We start from the raw sequence: 26,857 nt of genomic DNA on the forward strand, positions 1-26,857 counted from the left end.
TTTGAATTACTTACATTTGAGAAGCACCTAAGTTGAATATGGTGTTTTCTTTTTTTATCCCTTACAAGTGACCTTTACTTTCTAAATTGTTGGATATTGGACAGTGTAGCTTAGGTCTCTGCAACATAGGATTTGCTAAATTCACATGTGAAAGAGCTGTATTTTCTTACCCAGCCATTGGCAAAACTGGATAGTTGCAAGCCCCATGCAGAGTAGATGAGCGTGCATGTTCTCATGAGGCAGGCATATCCCAAAGGAGAGAAAGGGACTGAGCCTTCTCAGTTTCTTTTCTCTTGAGTTGGTGATCCTTCTTAGAAACAAGGAGGATATACATGTTTTCCTAATCATTTATATTAATTAATAAGACTCATTTACTATGAATAATGCAATTATATCTTCATTGTTAATTTTTTAAATCTGTTATGTATAGCAAATTATTCCAGGACTCCTGATGGTCAGTACCATGTAACTGAATTTTAGATAATACATATATTTAGGAAACAAAAGACACCATTTTAGAAAACTTTGTAAAAATTCTAACCTCTCTTATCAGTCATATTTAATAAATTTTTATTTGAGTAGCTTTACTCAATTGAGCTTTTTTTTTTTTTTAAAGATTTTATTTATTTGTCAGAGAGCGTGTGAGCATGAGCAGGGAGAGCATACAAGCAGAGGGAGAAGCAGGCTCCCCGCTGAGCAAGGAGCCGGGTGTGGGGACTCATCCCAGGACCCCCGGATCATGACCTGAGTCGAAGGCATATGCTTAACCAACTGAGTCACCCAGGTGTCCCTATATTGAGCTTCTGTGTTGTACATGGCATTAAATAACACTGTTAATTTGTTCTCCCTGAGTATGCCAAAAACATTTAGTTGAGGAAGTGCCAGAAAATTTTCTGTAATTCAGGTGGATATTAAAAATGACTCTTCTGAAATCAAGTCTAACCATGCTGTTCCCCTCTTCAGGTGTAACTGTGTAAAGTGACAGTGATAGAGTTCATACAAAGTTTAACTGAGATAACATAGTACTGAGTGATTAAGAGCGTGGCTTGGAATGAGACAGACCTAATTTTGAATTCTGTCTCCACCACCTTTTGGCTTAAGTTGTTAAACTTCTCTAAACTTTAATTTCCTTATCTGTAAAATGAGGACACTGTATAGGATTTTATGAGATTTAAATGTTATTAACATGTCAAGTATTTGCATAGTACTAGGCACATTATAAATGCTCCTTCCTTGGTAACTGTTATTTTTCTTGAATTTGGTAGATGGCATATTTGTTCCTCACTCTGTTTGTTTTTTTTTTTTAAGATTTTTATTTATTTATTGAGAGAGATAGTGATAGAGAGCATGAGAGGGAGAGAGTCAGAGGGAGAAGCAGACTCCCCGCTGAGCAGGGAGCCCGATGCGGGACTTGATCCCGGGACTCCAGGATCATGACCTGAGCCGGAGGCAGTCGCTTAACCAACTGAGCCACCCAGGCGCCCTGTTTTTTTTTTTTTTTTTTTAATCTGAGTTACGAATGTCACATAGATGTTGTAGAGTCATTTCTTTCCAGCTGCTTAGCTCTGTCCCTTGGCAAATGGGAAAATGGAGAACCAGAAAAATTTGACCAGTAGTGTCTGAGGGTGAGGAGAATCCAGTTCTCCTTGAACTCGCAGCTTCATGCTCCATCCTCTGTAGCACACATCTAAGCACAGGATTGAAGTGTTGTATATTTTCAAGTAATATCGCTATTTGTGGAAGGTGATTAAATATGTACCTAATATTTATAGATTTAATTGTTGAAGGTAATCACAGAAAAATCTACTCTTTGCTACCTTATATATTCAGTATTATCTAAATGTCAGTTCATGTTTTAGTCCCTGTACCTCTCTAACCTTATCTTGCACACTTCCCATCTCATAAAATACATTGCAGTTGCACCAGCCTTTGGATTCCCCACCTACCCCAGACTCATGTCCACCTGGAGTTCTTAGCACACTCTTCTTGCTGCCCAGTCCCCTCTTTCTCTGGCACTCTGAATTGTATGATTTTGTCTCATCACACAGTGTCACTCCTTCATGCCAGTGTCGTCTCAGGGAGACCTTGGACAGCCTGTTGCCACAATAGGCATTCCCTTCCACTTACCCTGCTTACTTCCTTTAGAACATATCACTAATGTAATTTCCGTTCTTAATTTGTTTCATGTTTGTCTCCTGTACTAAAATGTGAACTCCACACACAGAGGAATCCTCTTTGTTTCATTTACTTTTGTATTCACAACTCTCTATTTACCTTTGTATTCATCACTCCAGATACTGCCTGGCATATGTAGGAGATCAATAAATATTTATGAGTGAATAAATGAAAAGAATGAATCACTAGACTAAAAGTTGTTTGTGTCAAAGAAGCAATAGTTGTTCATTTCAAATTAGCAAACGGGACATAGCTCTTTTTCCGTTAATAGTATTTAGTCAGTTCAAGGAAGACATCTTTTGAAAAAAAGTTTCTCACGTCAATAAAGCAGTTTAATATCAGGATTTGTGTGAAAAGTTAGGTTTCTTTCTCTCTCTTTTTTTTTTTTTTTTTAGGAGAGCAGGGTGTGGGGGGCGGAGAGGGAGCAGAGGGAGAGAAAGAATCTTATGCAGGCTCCACGTTCAGCGTGGAGCCCGATGCGGGGCTCAGTCTCCCAACCCTGAGATCATGACCTGAGCAGAGATCAGGGGTTGGACGTTTAACTGACTGAGCCACCCAGGCACCCCAAGTTAGTTGCATTTTTAACAATTATTCACCTAGCATGAAGACTGCTTGAATAACCATATGCATATACTGTCTAAGAAATTATCTTTTTATTTTATGAAGTTGTCTTCATAACTCTTCAGAATAAAATAGCTCTTAATAATTCTTGGGAGCAAAATATATATTAATATATTCTGAGTAATAGGAATATTTGCCTGTTTTAAATTAGTTTGATGAAAGGTTTCATAATTGCCTTAGGAAAATATGCAATTGTTTTGTAAACAACAGTTATATACTCACATCTCTGAGTTGGAAGTAGAATGGTTATTCAAGCATGTGTCATTATTAGGCTTCTCAATTTCTAATCTGCCTCCAATTTGTTTGTTAAAGAATATAGGTTTTACAAACAAGTGACCCAGTTGAGCTATAAACACACAACATTTATCAATATCTCAGCCAAAAAAACACCAATTTATTGAGGTCTTGAAAAGTAGTTTATTTGTTCTTTGAGATAATGTAAAATTACTCCTGTGTCAAGTTAATGAACAGCCTTTAGATAACCAAACAAAAGTATAACCTGTAGCATTGATTTGTTTGGTACTTTCAGCTCAATTTGAAGGAGGTTATAAGGACTATAGTATCTGTTGTAAGAATGTAAGAAATATATTTCTGTTACAAGGATATTACATTATAAGTTATATCCTTTTTTTGAGGATCCTTGGAAGGAAATTTTTATGCTACAGTATGAAAATAGAGATACTTCCTTAAATATATTTTTTTCTTACATAAGGACATTGTGAACCATGGAATAGAATAGGTTTTCTCTTTTGTATATTTGAGCCAAAATTTATGACCAAAACACGACAAATACAGAATTGGTCTTTTGGTCTTAGATATTTTTAGTCCTGTTTTCGCATCCATTCCCTAGCCTTGGTTTATTTCCTTGTTTTTGTTTTATTTCTTAATTTTAGTTTATATTCTCATGTTATAATTTATGTATCCTTCAGTGCTAACTTAAATGTTCTCTAGAATCTGTTGTTGTGGGGGATGGGAGACAGCATATAAATGAACAAACATATTTAGGGAACATCTCTATAAATTAAAGCAGAGTAGAATACAAAGATGAGTAAGATATGTTCCCTCCTTTTGAGTGACATTTGAACAGATAATAAGAATATAAAATACTGTGTGATTAGTATTATAATAAGAGAGCTATCATAATAGTTTTAGAAGACTGGATTTCCTTCTGGTTATAAGGGACATTTTTCAAAATAATATTTTAGATACATCCAGTTATATAGCCATTTCTTTTCCTAAGACTGTCGGTCCAGGTTTCATTTTCTTGCCCTCTTTGCTGCGCCCACACTGGTTTATCTTTAAGAATTATGTATTCTAGGGGTGCCTGGTGGCTCAGTGGGTTAAGTTTCCAACTCTTGGTTTAGGCTCAGGTCATGCATGAGCTATTGTTCTTCAGATTGAGCCCCTCCCCGAGTAGGGCTCCACACTCAACAAGGAGTCTGCTTGAGATTCTCTCTCTCCCTCTCCCCTGCCACTCCCCCTGCTTGCGTGTGCGTGCGCTCTCTATAAATAAATAAAATCTTTTTTTTTATGGTTTATTCTGAAGTTCATTTGTCTTAGATGTTTTATTAAAACAAAGTGTATTTCATGACCCTCACATTCATTTTCTTTAGTCTCTTTCCTAACGGTATTGTTTTGGGAATTGTTGTAGAATTTAGAAATTCTGAGCTATAGCATGAGTTTAGTGAATTCTGTATTCAGTCTAGGACTTAACCATAGATAAATCCCTGCTTTTCACCATCTGATATATCTATGTACCATCATAGAACCTTACCACTTTTCTCTAAATTCTTTTTTTATTTTTTTTAAGATTTATTTTAGAGAGAGAGCGCACATTTGGGTGAGTGGGGGGAGTGGGAGAGGGAGAGAATCTTCAAGCAGACTTCCTGCTGAGTGTGAAGCCATACGCAGTGTGGGGCTCCGCTCAGCTCCATCTCAGAACCCATGAATCATGACCTGAGCCTAAACAAAGAGTCCGAAGCTTAACCCACTGAGCCATCCAGGCTCCCCTTTCTCTAAATTCTTAATTTAGATCTCTTCAGAGAAACATGCTTTCTAAAGTTTACCGGTAAGATTGATTCAAATTTCATAGATAACTATTCTTTGGCTTTTATTTCATTTATTTAATCATTCATTCAAAAGATTATGTAATATGTACCAAGAATTGCGGCTAGATATGATATATTGAAAGAGTTGTATTTTAAACGTATTATTCAGATTCAAAGTATCTGTATAAGACCACTTTTTTGACTTGATTTTCAAGTCATACCACACTTTGAAATGTACAGAATGAAAGTCAGTAGTTGACAGTGCTTCATTAAAATTGTTTTTTTTTCATCCACAGGTTTTTGGAAATGCTCCGCCAAATACGATGACAGAAAAATTTTCTGACCTTCTGCAGTTCACAACCCAAGTCTCACGACTGATGGTGACAGAAATTCGAAGGAGAGCATCAAACAAATCCACAGGTATTTTTACTGAAACCAGGAAAAACTATTGGAATAGGCTGTTTGGTAAAAGTTCTATTAAAATTAAAGAGAAAACTGACACCGTTTTATCCACGTGGGTTTAATTACCTGTCCCTGTTCCCGTTCTCACACACTCTGCTGTTGGTTGGTTCAACATCTCCCAAGTGGAGCGGTTGTACTCAAGACCATTGTCCTTAGACCTCCCATCCCCATCCCCTCTCTCCCAAGAACACTCTGTTTCCTTCTGAACAAAATCCAGATTCAAGGCAGATCCAGGATCTGGCCATATGAATTTTTTTTTTAGTCTATGTTTTTATTTCTTGTTTTCTTTTCTATATTTCAACTAAACCAAGCTGCTTATAGTCGTGAACATGTCTGTGCTCTTATTTTTATCCTTCACCTATGATGGTTCACCCAGAAGGGAGACTTTGCCCCCCTAGTATGTCTAAATCTTGGAAGCTTGGATTTTAAGTCACACTTCTTTGATGGAATGTTTCTTGATTCCCTTAATCAAAGGAAAAACTTTCTCTTTGGAACTATTCTTAATGTTTCTCATTCCACCAGTGGTTATTTGTGTGTGTGTCTTTATCGTCCTATTAGACCATAAACTGCTTAGGGGTCTTTAACCAATAATCTTTACATATAGTAAGCTTTTTGTGAATGCTGCCCAAATAACTGTTCTTATTCATAATTGGGTAATTTTAAACTTCATAAGGTATTATCCCTTTATCCAGAATTAAAGTAAGCTTTCTTGATTTTATTTACCGTTAGTCATTTTCTAAATTAACAGTATGTCTGAGGGATTTCTATCTTTGTTTTATTTTGTTATTTTGGTTTTGTAATGGTCGTTTGAGTGCTGGCTTTCTTACTGAAGCACGAGACTGATAAACTGATGATTTAAATTCTCTTTATAATGTTCTTTTGGACAATCACTTATCTTTTCAGCCCATCAAATTCTTATTTTTCCAATAGTAACAGTAATGCTTTTGTTTAATCTTATTTTTAAATTTATTTTTTATTAACATGATACAGGCACGTATTTAAGGATCAGGTAGTTAAAAGGTTTATTGAAAACAGCATTTCCCTTCCACCATCCTAGTTCAACTCCATTTCTCACTCTCACTTTTAAAAAAAAATTTTTCTTTTTGATATTTACCTCTGTGTCTCTAAATGATGTGCCTACAGTGTGTGCCCTTGTTTTTTCACATTTAGATACTATCTTTTGACTTCCCACAAAAGAAAATGAGACTTTCACTCTCTTAAGCTCACCACCACTGCCTGTACGTGCGTGCTTCCTAAGCCCCTCTAATGTTGTTCTGTCTTAATTTGATTAGATCAATATTATCTTGTATAGACTATGAAAACACTATTTTAAGATGAGTTGTATGGTATGGTGTGATTTCTTTCCTTGAAAACTTCTTTTCCACCTCCAGTTGAATTAATAATTGCCTATTTTTTGTTTACTAGTTTTCTAGATTTTCATCACACATTCATCCCCTATTGCTAAAATGTTTTTCTGAATCTCCCCTCAATATGATTGAAGGCACCAGATATTCTGTTAGTTTCATCTTCTTGCAAATACCTCTTCCAGAACTTTCTGGCTTTCATTAATCCGTTAATCCATGGTAGTTGCTCCCTAGGCCAGCTGCACAGCTGTCCTTTTTATATTTCCACTCAACATCGTCTGGGCTGCCTTTCTACTTCTTTGGGATGGAACTTCTGTTTCCTGAATCTCAAGGCATCTTTTTTTCTCAGACTAACTTACTCATTTTTGTTAAGGCATCTTTTCCAGCAGCTTCCTGAGAAAAGATGCAGGGGGTTACCATTTAAGGTTTCGGATTTTATGTGTGTATGTGTGTTAGTTTTTGTTTTATTTTGTTTTTTAGAAATCCCATTAGTGAAAAAATTTTTTGACTGTTACTGTGTAAGATGGGTTCCCTTCTTTTTATCAAGGAAGGTGATGTCTTTAGGCTGACAACCTTTCAGGTACCAGGGCTTAGAACAACATGTCATTTAGCATGGCTTTATTGCAGAAAGGGGAAACAAAACCAGGGATTCAGCAAGAGAAAAGAAGGCACAGGTCCACCACCCTCATTCTGTCACAGAAAAGTGTCCTCAGAAAATCCCTGATGCCCCTCCATTCCTAAAGTACAAACACAAATGTGGTCTTATCAGTGAAAAATAAACAAATGCTTATGATCTAGGCTGTTTGAGTACTGGATTTGAATGTCTGTCGGATGTTTACAGGAGCTGTTTGCAGATCCTCGCTGTTTAGCCCCAGGAGACTTTGGGGCCCAGGGGAAGTTAGAGGCCCTCCTACCAGAGAGAGGAAGCTACCAGTGTCGTGGGAAGTTGAGTTTAGGTCTAGCAACTCCCTTGAGGATATGGTCGGTAGTGGGGGGTGTCTTAGCTAAGTCCTTCTCCAGGCAGCCCAGGGTGAGCTCTCAAGGTCATTTTGGAAAATCTTGCAGCTTGCATTATATTTATCCCCCTTTCAGTGGGTATCAGATTCTAGATTGGAAATCATTTTATGTGAGAATTGAAAAATAATTTCTCCTTCATATTCTAGACTCCTACACTGCTATTGAGAAATCGTAAGCTGCATAGATTCTTGTTTCTTTCTGTGACCTGCCTTTTTGTTTTGTTTTGTTTTGTTTTTGTTTTGTGTGTTTTTGGAGCATTTAGGATCCTCTCTTTGTCCCTCCTGGTCAAAAATTTCATGATACATGCCTTGGAGCATATATTCTTATACATTATGCTGAGTACTTACTGAACTTTGAAGTCTGGGAATTCACATCCTTTAATTTTAGGAAAATTTTGTGAATTATTTGTATAATAATATCCTCCACTCAGTTTTCTTTTTCTGTTCAGATGTACCCCTGAGACTGTCCCTCTCATTTTCTTATTTTCTCTTATTTTGTATTTTTGGTTTTTGACCCTGCCATTCATCCCTTCTATGGAGTTTTTTTTTTTTTCCCATTTGTGACATTATAATTTTAATTCCTATGAGTTTCTTTTTTTATTAGTGTCTGTTCTTTCATAGATGCTCTTTTTTAGCTCTGTTCCTTTCAAAAATTTTAATTTTTTGATTTGCTTTTGTCTTTTAGGTTAGAGGACTGTTTTGTTAACTTGCTTTTGTCTGTCTTTTAGGTTAGAGGACTTTTTTGTTAACTTGCTTTTGTCTGTCTTTTAGGTTAGAGGACTTCCTTGGCCATCTGCTCATGTATAAGAACGGAGCCATAGAGAGCTGCTGGTAGCTCTGCACTTGTGGGTGGGGCTTGAAACCGTGGGCATCAGCCCAGTGTGATCCTGCTAGGCTGTTCTGTTGACTCTCTCCCCTGAGCTAGGCAGAGTCCCCAGTGAAGAATGTCCAGTTTCTACTTGGAAGATCCATGTCTCCCTCTCAGCATTTTGGAAGCCAAGTAGGGGAAAGGTCTGAGGACCCTCAGCATGCAGTGTGTAAGCTTCTGCTTGCTCTCCGTGAGCTGCAGCTGTGCCTGGTGTGATGGCTGCACTCCCTCACTCCCGCCCCAGCCCTAACACACTCCCTCACTCTTCCTACTGAGCACACCTCCAGTCTGATGCCCACATGGTGGGATCTGGGGGACTCTTACTGCTCTCTAACATCCTTTTACCAGGCCTTCTGTGTACACTCCCACATTTACCTCTGTTTCCAAAGGTACCTGGTGCCACCAATTCCTGAGCCTCTTGAAGGTTCTGTTGTAGTTTAGTTGCTTTTTCATTTTTCCTGCACTTGCTTTAAGATTCTAGAGTTTGCTAAATCAGTTACCACTAACCTCTCTGCTATTTTAGTATCCAAAATGTTGCTTCATCTTTCCTATTCTCTTTGTCCTTATGGGTTTAGGCTTTTTGAAAAATCCTTTTATAACCATTTTAGTGGGTGTATTAATCTGCTCAAGCTGCCATAACAAAATACCATAGACCAGTGACTTAAATTAACAGAAATAGTCCTTCCCAGTTCTGGAGCCTGAAAGTCTAAGATCAGAGTGCCAGCATAATTGGTTTCTGGTGAGATCTTTCTTCCTGACTTGCAAATGGCACCTTCTCAATGTGGCCTCCCCTGGAGGAGAGGAAGAGAGAGTTCAGGTGTCTCTTCTTATAAGGGCATTAATCTCCTCATGAGGACTCCCACCGTCATGATTGCATCTGAACCCTAATTCTCTCTCAAAGTCTCCATCTCTGATACCATTGCATTAAGAGTTAGTGCTTCAACAGAGGAATTTGAGGGAGAGGGGCACAATTCAGTTCATAGCCGTGGGACTTCAGGAGAAAGCAGAGGTAAATGCACGTGCACAACCTCCCATCTTTAACCGGAGCCTGTTATGGGGTCTTTGGAGCAACAGCCATTAAAATATTTTTGGATCGAGGGACTAAATCTCTTATTCAGAAGCAGTACATTATATTAATTGATGTATGGATTTTAAAGTGAGATGATTTTAATTATACTTGCAGTCCTTAAAGCAAGTTCAGTGAAAGGTGGTAAGATGGTTTAAGGTAACCTCCCACCCCTGTCTTCTCCTTTCTCCATGCACAGTGGGACTCCATCCTTTTTGTCTTTCCTGATTTAGTTATTTCTGTAGAACAGAGAAGTTGCTCTTAAATATAAGATTTGTGTGTTTTATGCCTTTTTAGCTATTTTAAACAGGTAACATGAAGGGAAATTTCTCTGTTTTATACTGACTCCTGTCATTGAATTTTCTTTCTTGAGTGATATCCCTAGATTAGAATAAAATATTCCCCAAACTGTATTTACACTTGGTTTTCTGTTGCTGTCTTTTTAAATACCTAATCTGCATGTTTGTAGAAAAACGCTTTTCTGCACTAGAGATTTGTTTTCCTAAATCCTCTTACGATTTTACATAGATAGGGTAGGTTTTTTGACAAAATGAATAGTATCTTAAATGGAGTACAGGATGTCTTGTTGTTAAATACAGTAATAGTTACACAAGTTTTTCCTTTAACTTTTTATGTTGAAATAATTCTAGACTCACCAGCAGTTGCAAATGTAGTACATAGAGCCCCCTGAGCCCCTCTTCCATTGGTGACTTCTTGATTTCTGGGTCTTTTTAAGATATATTTTTCCAGATCATGTAATTCCATACAATTTTTAGTTTTATAATTTATTGAAATTTATTAACTTCAGAATCCATTGAATTGAAATTCAAGTTTTGTAGATATTACCTCCACAAGAGAAACCTTTCCTGATCATCTCAAATAGATCCTTTATCCTCTATCCCCACACCAGTGAGTATTTTGTTCAGTCACCTTAAATACTTCCTATAGAACTTTGTCATCTGAAAGTATCTCGTTTACTTAATTTTATTGTCTCTTGTGTTCACCCCTGTATCACCTAGAGGACTACTTGTCACAGATGAGGTGCTCAAAAAATCTTTACTGATTTTTGATAGAGGATTTCTCTGTTTGGTTGTTTATTTTTTTTAAATGCTTTGAGAATTGGAGTAGTGTTAGAAAAGCTAGACTTACTGGTGTTTAAGAGAGAAAAGCATAATTTTGGAGTATCTCCTTCGTCAGTCTTAAAGACCCCTGGCTATGGGAATTCTTATTCTTTTATTTTTAGTTTTTAACATTGGAAGTTTCTTTTGGTCAGTTTTGTTATCAAACTTGGATGGAGGGGTGCCTGGGTGGCACACTCATTTAAGCGGCTGCCTTTGGCTCAGGTCATGATCTCAGGGTCCTGGGGTGGAGCCCTGCGTTGGGCTCCCTTCTCAGAGGGGAGTCTGCTTCTCCCTCTCCTTCTGACCCCGCCCCTGCTCATGCACACTCTCCTTCTCTCTCTCAAATAAATAAATTCTTAAAGATACTTTGATGGAGATTTTTTGATCTTTTGATTTTTCTAGTAAATTTTCAAGATCCCTAGGTACATTCTGAATCATCTTTTTTCTTTCTAAGATTTTATTTGAGAGAGAGAGAGAGCCTGAGGTGGGGGGGGGGAGGGGCAGAAGGGAAAGACGACTCTGCGCTGAGCTTGGAGCCCAATGTGAGCCCAATCCGGAGCTTGATCCTAGGACCCTGAGATCATGGTCTGAGCTGAAATCAAGAATCCACTGCTTAACCAATTGAGCCAGCCAGGTGCCCCTGAATCATCTTACCTCTTGTATATCCCATTCTCATTTTGTGATTGACTGATTGATTTTAAGTGTATTGTACAGTTTGCTTTAAGCACAGTGTCTTACAGTAGATCTCCTGACCTTTTTTATCTTGTATAACTGTAACTTCATACTCATTGAACAGCAACTCCCCATCTCCTCCTTCTCCCAGCCCTTGGCATCATTCTACTTTTTGTTTCTATGAATTTGGCTACTTTTGATACCTTACATGACCTTTTATTTCACAGGAAGTTATTGAAAGTAATTTTGCTATAATTTATATGCACATAATTTTTCTCCAGAAATTGAGCCCTCTGTGATTCATTTGAAAGTTGTCTGTATTTGTTGTGCATCACAGCAAGGTTATATTTTCAGGACTCCTCTGAATTTGGTGTGAAGTACTTGTTATTTTGTTTGTTACCTAATTACCACTCACATATCAAGTCTTTTTATCAGATCACTTGTAATATGGATTGTAGTTCTCTCAGTAGGAAGATATGCTTATCTGCAATTCTGTTATTTTGAATCCATTCATCAGAAGTTAGTAAAAATGGAAACATGCAAAATGGATACAAGGACTGATGTGTAATATATGAGGGCAGTTTGACAGTTCTCATTTTCTCTCTGTCTCCCATAATTCTCTCTTGGTTATTGCCTCCATGTGGCTTTTGTTAAAAATATGTAGTGGCCCTCAACTAATTTGAGAAGATTTATAATTTTGTGGCCATATTGTGTGCAGAGTATAGCTTAAGACTTTTTCCTACCTCTTGTAGTTATTTATTAAGTTGGACTATGCAGGCTGCTTCGTGCTAAGGGCATGTGGTCCGTGTATGTCATGGAAGCAAAAAATCTCCACCCATGTAAAAGTAGTATCTTCAGTTTATTGTTAATGACATCAGTGTGTGATAAATGCTGCTGTTAAATACAGTGGTGTGATTCCCCAGTGGGCGGCGGCCTGGTGATGGAGAAGCTGGGGGATGCTGGCTACAATTGGGGTCTTACACAGCATCTGTGGTGGGATTAGTGTCAGGTACTGAATCCCCAAGGAGACAACCCAGCCTCTTTTTTTAAACAGAAAAACAGTGTGCCCCGCTGTCCTCCAAGGATTTCAAAGCCACAACACCCTCAGGTAATTTTATTCCCAAGGTGTGGTTGTATATTATCAAATGAAAAAAGAGCATGGAAGCTGTGAGTTGTACTACTATTTTTCTGACTAACTTGCGGAGGTTTTTTGGGGATGGGAAAGAGTTTTTTAGGGCTTGGTTTCTTCATTAATGAAAAAAGAATGTAATACTGTGGATTCATTTCACATTATCATCCTGTTGCATAAGTTTGAAAATGACTGTGCTTTAAATGCAAAAGAAAAATTGTATTGCACTAACTAAATTTTGCCTTCTGATTGTTCTGAATATTGTCTAACTGAATTCACTTATATTCTGTCTTTAAATTTCTTTTAAAATTGTCTACCTTATATTAATCTAATAATGAGCTCTACTAACTCCATTTCTGTATTTTTCAGTTAACTTTATGTATTGAAATGCAGTGTGAAAGCTAAAGCTTGAATCAAATGATTGGCAACTCTCAGTATGGGTTAATATGTTCCTTTCATTAACTCTTACAACCTTCAGTTAAATCATTTAAATTTGTATTTGTTAAATATTAGTGAAATTGAAAGATCCTAATGCAATTTTTTTTATTAGAAGTGTTTTTCTTTCAAAGTTTTAAGAAACTATAATTTGTGGAGGTTTAATTTAAAATTACTTTCTAGTATACGTAATTTTTTAAAGATCACACTGAATGTTCAAGACTTTTGCAGTGAGCTTCTTGACTCATTTAAAATAAGAAGTGGGAGATCCCATTAAGGTGTTTTGAATGGCAGCATACTGAAATAAGTAGGTGAGAGTGAAATAGTTCTTATGAATACATTTGTTATGTAAAGATCCTTTGTCAATGAGGTCTTCTCCACATTCTTCTCAAAAAAGGATGGTTGTTATTAAGTTGGTAAAGTTGTTAGATACTGTTAATAATTACACTATCTTGGTCTTTTTCAAACTTTATTTTCATGTGTATTATTTAATCAGCTCAGTGATCCATTGAACTGTTGTAATGTTTAATAACAATTAGAACATTGAGGGTTTTTTTAAATCTATTATTTGTCTCTTCTTATCTTGAGGAATACCTTAATATTCATTGTCAGCCAACACAAGAGTAACCACACATTTGTATAAAGGCCCACCGTTGCTCAGGTCAGTAGAACTGTTGCAAGCCAAGAGTACATTTTTGGTGTTTTGGTTCTCAAAGTAAGCATTAGCATTCATTGTTCATAATTGACAACTTACTGAATAGCAGTTATTGAGTAGCAGAAGAGACATATTTGTCCAATTTCCTTTTAGCATTAATAACGTTATGTTAAAAAACATGGGTGGCATTGCAGTTCACTCAGAATGTGTCTTATTTGTAGCTCTCTAGCTTTCGTACTGGGAAGGTAATTTTGTTCGTCTCTTCAACATCTTTCTTCTTTTCGTCCTCTGTCAGAAGCATAGGTGGTATTGACCAGTTCATTTTCTAATCAATGTTTTTGTTGTTGTTATGAAATAGAATTTTTTTACATTGATTTCATGATGGAATAATCAACTTGAAGACTGCAAGTAGTTTTTTAATATGTTGAGTTATAAAGTTGGAAATGCACAATTTAACACCAAAGTTGCCTAACTTGTGCAGAAGCCTAGAAAATGAAAGCACAGCATGTCAGCCTTTGAGAATTTTACTTACTGGAAAGGAGTCATCTTCATTACACGAGCATTTGATTCCTATTAAGGAAAGAGGGCTTATGTAATAAAACCTGGCCCATGACAGGTTTGCAAGAAAAATTTACAGATCAATTTTTACTAATGATCTCAGGCCACAATTGCTAAAGAATGTTTCTCAGTGACATTCTTTTATTTGTTTGCTCCCCTCTCTATTGAGACCTTCACAATTTAACTAGCCTTAAACATTGCTTTCTTTATATTATTACTCCCCTTCTCAGAACTTTCAGGAATCTCTGTTATCCATAGTAAACACAAACACTTTTTTTTTTTTTTTAAGATTTTTAAAAATTTATTTATTTGACAGAGAGATAGTGACAGCAGGAACACAAGCAGGGGGAGTGGGAGAGGGAGAAGCAGGCTTCCTGCCAAGCAGGGAGCCCGATGTGGGACTCGATCCCAGGACCCTGGGATCATGACCTGAGCCGAAGGCAGACGCTTAACAACTGAGCCACCCAGGCGCCCCAAACACTCTTGATGTTTGTAACAAGTTGAGCTCAAAATGTCCTTCTTTGACCTCTTTAGCTTGACTTATTCACTCATTTAACAGATATGTATTGACTACCCACTTAGTGCCAGTGATGTGCTTCATACCAGGGATTGGCAGTGAACAAGGCAGATATGGAGTCTGCTCCCATGATGTTTATTTTCTAGAGAGGGGCGAGAGGGTATAAGTCAGTGAAAATAGGAATACAAGAATTTCAACACTTTTAAGATACTGAAATATTAGAAATAAGCCAGGATTCTTTTGGCTTCCCTCTTCTCCAGTAAAAAAAATTTTTTTTAAATCACTATCTTTATCTCTTACAGGCTAGACAGCTTGGGTTTGAATACAAGTTCTGTCACTGACTAACTGTGTGGCTCTAGGCAAATTACTCATCCTCTCTGTTTCTCAGTTTGTATTATTATAACAGGTATAATGATAGAAAATAACTCATAAGGTTCTTGTAAAGATTAAATGAGTTAAATCTTCAAGTACCTAAAAGAGTGTTTGTTACACAGTTAAGACTTAGTAAAATTAAGCTATTTAAAATTTTTCCTATTAAAATACTCTTTCAAATGGAATTATGTAAAGGTGAAATATGCCCAGCAAAGTATCCAATGTAAGTCTTGTATTCATTCAATTATTTAATGAAACACTTTTATCTTGATTGTCTTAAATGGAAGAAAAAATACCTTGAAGGCAACCTAAAATCTATTTATTCTACATTTTGCATTTTTATGATGTGTATTAAGTGTACATTAGCAACTTATCAGGTTGGTTTTGATAAGTGAACAAATTGGACTTACTTTTTGACACTTTATTTTTTTAAATTTTATTTTATTATGTTATGTTAGTCACCATACATTATATCATTAGTTTTTGATGTAGAGTTCCATGATTCATTGTTTGCGTATAACACCCTATGCTCCATTCAGTACATGTCCTCTTTAATACCCATCACCAGGCTAACCCATCCCCCACCCCCTCCCCTCTAGAACCCTCAGTTTGTTTCTCAGAGATTTTTTGACATTTTAATTCATCTCATATATTGATAGAAACAATGATGAGCTCTGTGCTGATGAAATTAAGCACATGGTTCAGGATTTGTCCATTTTCCCTTACCTCTCAAACCATAACTAAATGTACTTCATAGATTCCTCCAACGCTGTCATTCTGTGCCTGACACTCACTATTCCTACTGTCAGCTGTTCAAGTCCCCCCTCGTGCATATCACTGGGGCGGCTCCTGATTTGGGTCACCTCCACCAGAGTCTTTGCCCTTCCAGTTTGTCTTACACATCACCACTACATAGTCTTAGAACGACCCTTTCATCATCTACTTTGCTTGAGAAACTACACTCGCTTTCTCTTGCGCAGAGAGTCAACAGCCTTTAGATTACCTTCTTCATAAATTGGCTTTGATTTTCTATCACTACTGTTGATGCTGGACTCTTAATTCTCAAAATTGTAGAATATTAATGCAGTGTTATAGTTCTTTGTCTTGATCTTAACTTAATTAGGCTCAGTCTTCTATTTACACTTTTGTTTTAATACTGTGCTTTTAATCTCTCTGTTCCCTGCCTTCCCTCCCACTTCCTAGACAAACATATCTTTGTTTTCCAGGTACGTTGAGCTCAAATTTTACCTTTCTCATGACTCTTTTTGACTAGCTCGTGATGTAACTGTCCCTGAAATATTTAGGTTGACTTCTCCGCTTCTGTATTGATGTGACAATATGCTGTAAGGGCCTAGATATACCATTAAAATATTGCTCTTTTTAACAGATTTTACACAGAGCATGCAGTTGTGCTGATATAAAGCACGTGCTTAGTAAATGATCATTTTTTTGGCCAGGCTTTAAAGAAGAGCCACTTTATATCTGATATCCCCCCACCTCATGGCTTTCCTTTGGTTTTATAGAGGCTGCAAGTCGGGCCATAGTCCAGTTCCTAGAAATCAATCAGAGTGAAGAAGCCAGTAGAGGTTGGATGCTTCTGACAACAATTAATTTGTTAGCATCCTCTGGTCAGGTGAGTTCTTTGTTTTTATGTTTGATAACTTGACTTCTTTTTTATCCTCTTGGAATTTTGTGAAGTTAAATTTATCATCGTTCCCAAATGAGGTTTTATGATAATCATTATATTCTTCTAATGCTTCTAATGCTTTATTTCATGCTTCTTATAACATCTCTATGAGGAGGTTTCTGTTTTATAAATTTTACACCTGAGAAAATGCCTAACTTGAACAGTGTTTTCCATCTTTGTCATGTCATAACACATGTGGAACACGATAGCTTGCGTACATGTGTGGGGCACAGTGCTGGACTTCTGTGATTGTAGGTGAGTAGCCCTGAGCCCTGGCTCCATCTGGCCCAGACCAAACACTTCTGTGATCCATGTTAGGGCACTTACCCTAGAAGTCAGGTCACTTCACTAATAAGGAGTAATCATCAGGTCACTTCGCTAATAAGGAGTAAATGACATGGAAAATATTTTTAAATTCTTCTAATTTTTATGGAAAATAGGGGAATACTGACATTTTCAGGATAATATATATTCCCTTCCCGTTTGATTTATTCTGGAGATTGCTTACACGCCCCCCCCACTCCCCCCCTCCCCCGCCAGTCACCTTTAAACATCTGCCATGATCTGTGTTGCATCTACTCAGTGATGAGCTGTTTGGATACCCGATTTTTGGCCTGTGATGTTGTGGGCATGAAAGTTATTCAACCTTCTACAGTTCCGAGTAGAATTACCTATCGAAGTTAGTATCAGTCTTGAGAATGGCTACTCTCTAAATTACAGTGGGCTTTCAAACAACTCACATCATTTTTTTTTATTTATTTATTTATTTATTTATTTATTTGAGAGAGAGAGAGAGAGAAACAGCATGAGAGGGGATAGGGTCAGAGGGAGAAGCAGGCTCCCCGCTGAGCTGGGAGCCCGATGTGGGACTCGATCCCAGGACTCCGGGATCATGACCCGAGCCGAAGGCAGTCGCTCAACCAACTGAGCCACCCAGGTGCCCCAACTCACATCATTTAATAATGGGACTGACAGAGGTGTCTGTGACGCTAGTCATACTGCAGTGACAGGCCACAGCAGAAACAGTGCATATTCCTTAGTAACCGTATCCTGACACTAGTCACTAGCCTCAAGTAGTAGCACTTGGACTTTTTCCCCTTAGAATGATCTGTTTCCCTTTTTTGTTTGCTGGTTTAGGTTTGTTTGTTTCTTTCTTAAATCACAAAAGGAATCAGACCAACTTGTTCTGATGTACCTGGGACTTTCCAGATTTTAGCCCGGAAGCCCCACATCCCAGACAACCCTTGAGTCCTGGGCAAATGGAGCTGTTAATTTACCCCAAGTAACCTTCAGATAGTCCTAAAGAGGCCCACTGTTTCCATGTATCTGTGACCATACCAGAAGACCATCAAAATGTCGATTCTATTTGCTGTTGATGGGAGCTATAAATGCCTCCATATTACTATATCAAAATTTGGTTTGGCTTAGAATAGCATATAAAATAATCGTTTTTAATTGGAATATTTCTAAGGGTTTTTTTTAAGATTTTTATATACTGAAAGAGGGAGAGAGAGCACGAGTGGGGGTGAGGGACAGAGGGAGAGGGAGAAGCAGACCCCGCTGAGCAGGGAGCTGCGACTTGGGGCTCCATCCCAGGACCCTGAGATCATGACCTGAGCTGAAGGTAGACGCTTAACCGACTTAGCCACCCAGGCGCCCCAGAATATTTCTAAGTTTTATTCGTATTTTCTGTAGATGCTTTCTCAGGTGTGAACAGAAAGTGTGTCCTTACTAAATACCTAACATGTAGAAAGTCAATATATGTGGATTAACTTAAATGTGTACAAATGGACAGATTGCCTTAAAAGTGTAAGAAAAGAATCAGGAGAAACCTAATCACTTTTTGAAAAAATTACAGAAGTTTCCAGTTACTTGTTTGGATACCAAGTTATACTTTTAGTGTATCAGTTATAAAATGAAAATGAAAAATCATACCATTTTGCCTAATGGAAAGGGAAAGCTAGTAATAACCTAACTAGAAAAAGAAACATTTTATTTAAAAAAAAATTTTTTTTTAAAGATTTTATTTATTTATTTGACAGAGAGAGACACAGCGAGAAAGGGAACACAAGCAGGGGGTGTGGGAGAGGGAGAAGCAGGCTCCCCACTGAGCAAGGAGCCCGATGTGGGGCTCCATCCCAGGACCCTGGGATCATGACCTGAGCCGAAGGCTGACATTTAACTGACTGAGCCACCCAGGCACCCCGAAAAAGAAACATTTTAAAAGAAAATTCAGTGTTGTGTATTTTGAGTTGGCCTTTTTTTTGCCTGCCATTTCCTGTTGGTAGCAGTAAGGTACAGAGATGACTAAAACATGTCCTAAATCAACATGTAGATGACAGACATGGAGTAGATGAAGATAATATTATAAAATGCAATCATGGGGTCTGTGTAGTGCTATGAAAATAGAAATGTGGAATGTGAGAGTTAAAATTTTGTAGGTGAGGGTGGGAGGATAGATGAGGAATTAAAGCTTCTGACATGGGCAGACCTTTAAACTGAATGTCAGATATATAGAGACAAGGGGTAACTAGAAATAATCTTAGTGGGAAGAGCAAAGGGTTTTTGATTTAGAGGCAGGAAACGATGCTGGATGTGTAGAAAGGGACCAGATCATGCAAGGGATTGTTCTTTTTTGTTTGTTTGTTTGCAAGGGATTGTTCTTTAGGCTTATCACCCTGCTATTGCATTAGTTCAGGCCCCAGCTCTCATATGGTTTTCTGTATTAGTTTCCTAATTACCCTGGCTTTCTTGCTCTTCATATCTAATTTAGGTCTAGACTACCACCAGCTAATTTTCTGAAATCTGGTTCTGTTGCTCCTTTGTTTATAACACTTCAGTGGTTCTCCAGTGCCAGCAAAATAAAAGTCAAACCAGAATGGGAGAGCATATGCATACATAGGTCATCAGACATTCCCACTTGGGGACCATTGAACCAGCTCTCTCACCTAAGGCAGGTTATGTCAGTGATGAGCTTCCACTGCTTCATGTGTGAGGTCAGGATCATACAATAATAGAGTCTACCTTGTAGGGTTGATGGAGGATAATAGATAAGATAATTAAAATGCTTAGCCTTATGCCTGTTTTATACTTAACACTTATTAAAGATTAGACATTATTATTGTGGCTTTTCAGGAATTAACAGTTTTGGACTCAGGTTCCTGAAACATACTGCCTATGTGTCTTCCAGGTGATCTTTCCCGTCTTTAATTCCTATCCTTCCCCATTCCATTCCTGGCAGTGTTGATCATTCCCTTCTAGATTAGCCTGTGTGTATTATCATTGCTACACTTAAGAGATTAAATCTCTTTAATCTAAAATAAATAGTTGAACCTGCTTCTGCTAGTAGACTACAGTCTTCTGAAGGGCAGGGGTGCTTTGTCGCTGCATGCCCCGTTTCTAGCACAGTGCCAGACATACCCTACGCATTCAAAAATTGCTTGATGAAAAAGCTAATAAACTAAATACAGATGATGCCGACCTCTTGATCTCCAGTGTGGTAAAACTTTTTGTTCCAAACTGCACCAAAAGAAAATTTGGCAATTATTATAGCATACTTCTTAAGAATACTGGAAGATTCACCATAAGAAGGTGGAATTTCTTCCTTTAGAAATTGTTGAAAATGATACAGAGATTTTTTGTGTGTCAGTGATGGCTATATCCCTCGAGTGTCCTTCCAGCCCCAAGAACGAATAATTAGAATAAAAGTGATAGTCAAGCAACTATTAACATGTAATTTAGTGCTTAATATATCTTGCATTTGTTATATAATGCTTATATTAACTCTAAGACCTATGTGGCATTATATCTGTTTTATAGGAGAAGAAAGTGAGGTCCAGCAAAATTAGTTTGCCCAAGTTTATGGTTATGTTTCTTTTTTCTAAATCACAAAGCTTATGTTCTTTGAAACATGATTCCTCTTAATAAATAAATAGCAAATTTAATAAATAACAAACACACCTCAATGTTGGATTAAAGCAAAGTTGTTCAAATGGAAAATGAGTATTTGTCACTGTGGAGTAATTTTCTAAAAATTTTCAGGCATTTAAAAAGTTACTTTGATATATAATTTTCTGGCTTAAAATTTGTGAGTTAATGATTTAACTTCTGGCCTAAAATTTGTGAACTTCCTTAGCTGTACCAGTTACAGTTATATCTATCTACCTTTCACTTATTTATTGGTTTGTTTTCCAGAAAACCGTGGACTGCATGACAACGATGTCAGTGCCTTCCACCCTGGTTAAATGTTTGTATCTGTTTTTTGACCTTCCACATGTGCCTGAGGCCGTTGGAGGTGCACAGAATGAGCTACCTCTAGCAGAACGTCGTGGACTACTCCAGAAAGTTTTTGTACAGGTATGGAAGGTGCTATTTGTCTGCCCATCAATACCAGTCTATTTAAAGTGAAACAGGTGCACTCCTTAAAGAGATGTTCTGCCTATTCCATTTTCTATAGTATTCTATGCTCTTTTTTTTTTTTTTAAGATTTTATTTATTTGACAGCGAGAGAGAAAGAGTACACAAGCTGGAAGAGAGGCAGATGTAGAGAGAGAGGGGAGCAGTGAGCCTGACACGGGGCTAGATTCCAGGACCCTGGGATCATGACCTGAGCCAAGTGCAGACACTTAACCAACTGAGCCACCCAGGCACCGCTTCCATGCTCTTTTTTATTGACTTTATCTCATATAATTGTCAAATTTCTTGAATCTGAACACTTATTTTAAGGAGTAATGGAGTGAGGCATTAACAAGTTTATTTCTCTGGACAGATTCAACTATTAAGGTTACCTTTGATAAAGCAGTAACATCTCTAAATGAACTAAGCAAGAAAGAACTTCTGTTGACAATCATATTAAATTTGGGGCAGTATTTCTTAAAATATGAAGAAATTCTGTTTGTTGCTCTAAATACAGGAAATTCCTAGCCTATAAATATTTTACTTGTAAAAGGCAGTTTATTTTAGTGGCTTCTGCCACCTCCTCTGCTCCCTGCTTGTGAAGTCCTTCTTCACCACTGTTGCTGCTGTCTTTTAATAGCATTAGCAGTTAACCAAGGTTTAAATAGATCTTTGTTAGTTAGCCTGGAAATACTGCCATCATTTTGATATCCTTCCTTGGGAGAAAATTTTCAAAACAAAGTACACACATGTGGAATATGGTTCGTCCATGGGACTAATAGAGTATTTAAAAAACCACGTTTGACACAAGATGACTGCATCATTTTACTTATGTGACTGCAACGTGGTAAAACTCTTAGCAAGTAGAGCGGTGGTTCCCAGGATCTGGAGGGTGGCGAACAAGGAGTTGTTGTTCAGTGGGTATAGAGTTTCAGTTTTGCAAGATGAAAATATTCTAGAGATCTGTTGTACAGCAACATGCATGTAATGAACACCACTCTATACTTAAAAATGATTAAGATGATAAATTTTGTGTTACATGTTTCCACCTCCATTAAAAAAAAAACAAAAACCACACCTGTTTAAATTCAGGTCACTGGAATTATGTAACTTAAGATGCAGATTTCTTACCTCTGAAATAAGGATAACGATAGCTACCTAAAGGATTTTTGTGAGGCTTAAGTGGAATAATATACAAGGCGATGGTTCTCTGTCCTGGGTGTGGTAGACATGACCTGAAAGTCCCTGTGATTGCTGCTCTTGCCACCACCAATGCCGCTATTGTCAGAGTGGCAGAGAGGACAGCGGATCTGCAGGGGATAAGGTAGAGCTGGGTACAGGTGATGATTGCACCTCGTAGTAATGCGGTCTTTGCTGCAGAGCTTTGTGGAGGTGTGAGCAATGAAGGGACAGGAGAGAGGGAAACTAAGGCAGTTTTAGAAAGGAAGAGACATGGGGCGCCTGGGTGGCTCAGTCGGTTAAGCGTCTGCCTTCAGCTCAGGTGGTGATCCCAGAGTCCTGGGGTTGAGCTCCAGGTCAGGCTCCCTGCTCAGTGCGGAGCCTGCTTCTCCCTCTGCCTCTGCCTCTCCCCCCACTTATGCTCTCTCTCTCTCAAATAAATAAATAAAATCTTAAAAAAAAAAAAAAAGACAGGATTATCAATAAAGTACTAATTCAAATATTTGTTGAACACTGGATTTCTTAGATAACTTTTTGCTAGTGGTTAGGTAGCCTCCATTATCTCATACAATTTGGAAGACAACCCATGACTTTAGAGGTTTTGTTTTTCCACAAAATGATGATGAGAGCAAATGGCAGAAATAGGATTAGAATTTATGTGTATCTGAGTCCTGAATTAGATTGGATGAGAAAAGCAATGGGAATAAACAAAGGAGTAAATCCCATAGGAATTAAAGCTGCTTTAAGACATTGCTAATGAATGTGGCGGGTTATTCTTTGCTTATTAGACTAGTAACCCTATTTCAATAAAGCTTTTCTAAAGAGCTAATTAATACCTTAGGCAATAAATGGAAGCTGAATTTTATGTATTTAATGCTAAATAAGTATAGCAAAGATTTCTTCTGAAACTTTATTAAAAAAAAAAAATGTTTTCTGCATCTGAATGCAGTGGATGTTTCCAAATGAATGTGGGATTCATTTCAGCATATTGGAACCATTGAATGTTAAGGCCACAAGGAACTTCAAAGAGAATTTGAATGAAACTCCCCATTTAAAGTTACAGAAACTAATAGCTGAGGCTGTGATCCACAGCAGTTGTGTGGCAGGGGTGGGGGCCTGGCTCTTCCCACCTCCTAATCCAGGGTTCCTTTAGCCCCACTTCCTCGTTTCAGTTTCTCCTTACAGGCTGGACACTGTGGTCGCCATTTTGTCTAGAATGGCAATGGAGACAGACTTACTAAATGTTTTCAGGGCACATATTGTTTATGAAAGTTGAAATCCATATGTTTATGTTACGTGACAGATGTTTCCTGGGACCTTAGCATTGGTACTGCTTCATGTAGGCATTCATTGTGTTGTTCTGTTTGTTTGTTTTGTGGGATTTTTTGTTGTTGTTGTGTTGATGTGGCCAGTTATTTTTCTGCCACGCTTGGCTAGACTTAGTAGTGTATGGGAGAAGAGGAATGAGATATTGACTCTTTGGTTTTTTATTCTATAAAATGAAAGGATTACATGAGATTATTTCTGAGAATCCTTTTGCCTTTAAAGATTAAGAACTAGTTATTTTAAGAATCAACAAATTTAGGGAATTAAATCCAGTTCATTTTTGAGAACAAAGATTTGATTTGGAAAAAAGTATTTTATTTTCGGGTTTGTTTTTATGTTACAAATTAGAGCAATGACATCCAATGAGAACCAGTGAAAGGTATAATTGATAATACACGTTTCCGAGGATAGATATTTTTGCTGCAGTTGATGATCTTTTTTTCAAATTATCTTTTTTGTTGCATTTGACACATATGGGAAAAGATAATACCTATTACATATATTAAGTCAGTATCCAACGGTTTCTCCAGGCATTTCTGTGTGTGTCTGTTGGGGACGAATACCTGTTTTTACCAATTTTGTAAATATCTTATTTCTCTGAATTCTTGGTCCTTTTTCCCCCCCCTGTTCCTCATACTTGGCAGCTATGAATTAGAAAGCCCTTCTATTTAAGTAAATTTTTGCATTGAAGATAATAGGGAAAGTAAAACCTATCTTTCTTAGACAAAACATATTTTAAATACTTTTTTTATATTTAGCAGTTTCCCCACAGATACTGAAATACTCGAATTTCATGAAGCACTTATCTTTCAAGAGAATAAAATTTACATAAATTATACTTACTTTATTCATTATTACATATATTTTTAAATATTTAGAAAAGAATTTGAGCAAGAAGAAGAAAAGTTAACTTCTCCTGACGCTGAGTCAAGATTAGAAGAAAAAAATCCATCGAGGGCAGAAACCATGGCTGAATTCTGCAAATAGTGGCTCTTAGTGCTTTGAGTACTTGTGTAATGTGTATTCAACAAATCATAGTTAAATAAGTTCTCATTCCAAAGTTTAAGAAGTTTTGAATCTTCTTTGAAAGCTAAGCCTTAGAAGATACTTGGCTACTAGGCTTAACTGAAAGATACCTCTGAATTAAGATGATTTTATTATTGTGATATCTCCTTCTACTTGTATAGAAATTGGAACAATTCCGAAACACTTTTCAAGACCTGTTTTTACTTTCTCACCTCCCTAAAACTGTCCTTTTTAGAGAAGAAAATTGCATCTCATCTATGACAATCTAAGAATTAAAGAACCAAATTAGAAAACCAAAATGTTGCCCTTGAAAGTTACTGTTGATTTATTCCATTTCAGAGTCAGTATGCAAAAATACCACAGAGAAGACAGGATAGTAAACAGAGTTGGTTTTTTTTCTTTTGTTTTTTGTTTTTAAATAAGCTGATAAAAGTAGGTCTGGTTTACGGTCTTAACACACTTCTAAATTATAGATGTTTTTTTTTTAACGTTGCCTAAGTTAGAGCACCCATCATTGTGGCTTTAATGATATCACGTAATACTAATCCTGGACTTTCAGAGTTTTTAATAACCAGATCTAGTCCTCTTCTAGCTCCTCCCTTTACCCAACCATTCATTTATTTAAATACACATTTGTTTTGTTTTTTAGATCTTAGTGAAACTCTGCAGTTTTGTTTCTCCGGCGGAGGAGCTGGCTCAAAAAGATGATCTCCAGCTTTTATTCAGTGCAATAACCTCTTGGTGCCCTCCCTACAACCTGCCTTGGAGGAAGAGTGCTGGAGAAGTCCTTATGACCATATCCCGTCATGGTCTTAGTGTCAATGTAGTAAAGTATATTCATGGTGAATATTTCTTTATGTTCATTTTTGGTGCTCTAAGTTTCTTTCAATTTTCTCTTCCTCATATGACGACAGACTGCTTTTTATCTCTCAATTCTCTAAAGATTCTATTTTAAGTTAAAAATGATTCTTGCCAGATGAAAAAAAAAATTTTTATTTGTGAGACATTTCAAATGTAAGAAATTTTTATATGTTCCAAACAATGGATATCTACAAGAGTTGAAGTAATTTCATTGTCATGTAAATGTTTAATCATAATTTAAGTTTGGTGTCGTAGCCTGTTCTTCCCTACTCTTCTACTGAAAAAATAAATTTTTTTGAGATGCTATAGTTTAAAGCTTTTCTGAAGGTATTTCATAAGTAGATAAGTGTCTGTCCAATGGGCATAAATGAAATAAGGTAGATTCTTTATCATCAGTAAGGAGAAATTGTGCATTCTATTTAACTCCTATGTAAGTGTCAGCTACCCTTTAAAATGTCTTAATAGGAGACAGTGTAGTAGCTCATATAGTTTACTTCTCATATATTTTTTCCTGAAAATCTTACAAAATAATTTCTAGTACAATTGTTTGTTTACTCACCTAACATCAGTCAGTCATTAAATGGTTCTTGCCTACATTCCCATGTTAAATCTCCTTAGCTTTTGTTATGTGACATTGGGTGTCTTTAGACAAATTTCTTTAAAGATAAGAGAGAGAAAAATCTTTTTTTTTTTTTTTTGAGAGTTTACACTCTATTTTATTTCATGGAACAACTAATAAATCATAGTGAGTTATGCTTCATTCAGAACCCCATTTCTATTCTTAAATTTGTTCACGATTCATGAGTCAACCTGCTTTTGTTTGAACCATACTCCTCCATGCTTTTACGAAGTTATGAGTGTTCTGTGGAAAATTTGCTCTAACTAAAAGATCAGAAGGGGCTACAAGGACAAATGAGTTATATTCACACCCTAGTGCCTGCCCAGCTGTGTGAGGGCTTCTGTGACACACGTCATATCCCCCCAGCACCTCTCCACAAGGCTCAAAACCCTGGCTGTGCTGGGAAAGCCTCTGTAGGTGAGGAGTGTGTGACAGCCTGCTCGAGGGTCCAGGCCCAGCATCTCTCTGACTGGGAGGCTGGACTAGGCCTGCAGATGTGCCCGCAGGTGGCTGAGAGAAAATCTTTTTTGAAAAGATTTTAATCGCCAAAGTCAGTGAGAAGGTATAACTATGCTTTAAATGAGTAACATACAGTGCAAACGTAATTTAAAAAATTTTCTTTCCTGAAGTATTTCTGTATCTCATTGGTCCATATTCACTCTAATTTGTGCTTTTAAACTAATGA

At 37.2% G+C, this 26,857-nt stretch overlaps 1 protein-coding gene across 7 annotated transcripts in view; it reads left to right on the top strand.

Annotated features, from left to right (window-relative positions):
• The window catches only part of WDFY3 (WD repeat and FYVE domain containing 3), a 262,976-nt gene that overhangs the window by 96,975 nt on the left and 139,144 nt on the right, over window positions 1-26,857 (top strand). For 6 of the 7 annotated variants that reach the window (XM_035004604.1, XM_035004607.1, XM_035004606.1 and 3 more), the window contains 4 exons: window positions 5,141-5,264; window positions 16,603-16,712; window positions 20,961-21,122; window positions 25,342-25,534. In XM_035004604.1, the coding sequence (XP_034860495.1) occupies window positions 5,141-5,264; window positions 16,603-16,712; window positions 20,961-21,122; window positions 25,342-25,534 (589 nt within the window). Of the gene's footprint in view, window positions 1-5,140; window positions 5,265-11,329; window positions 12,522-16,602; window positions 16,713-20,960; window positions 21,123-25,341; window positions 25,535-26,857 lie in introns of those variants that run through there. The other variant, XM_035004609.1, reaches the window with a different exon arrangement.

Source organism: Mirounga leonina, unplaced genomic scaffold, assembly GCF_011800145.1.
Source record: "Mirounga leonina isolate KUSES-001 unplaced genomic scaffold, KU_Mleo_1.0 Mir_129, whole genome shotgun sequence".
In the NCBI taxonomy this organism is placed as follows: domain Eukaryota; kingdom Metazoa; phylum Chordata; class Mammalia; order Carnivora; family Phocidae; genus Mirounga; species Mirounga leonina.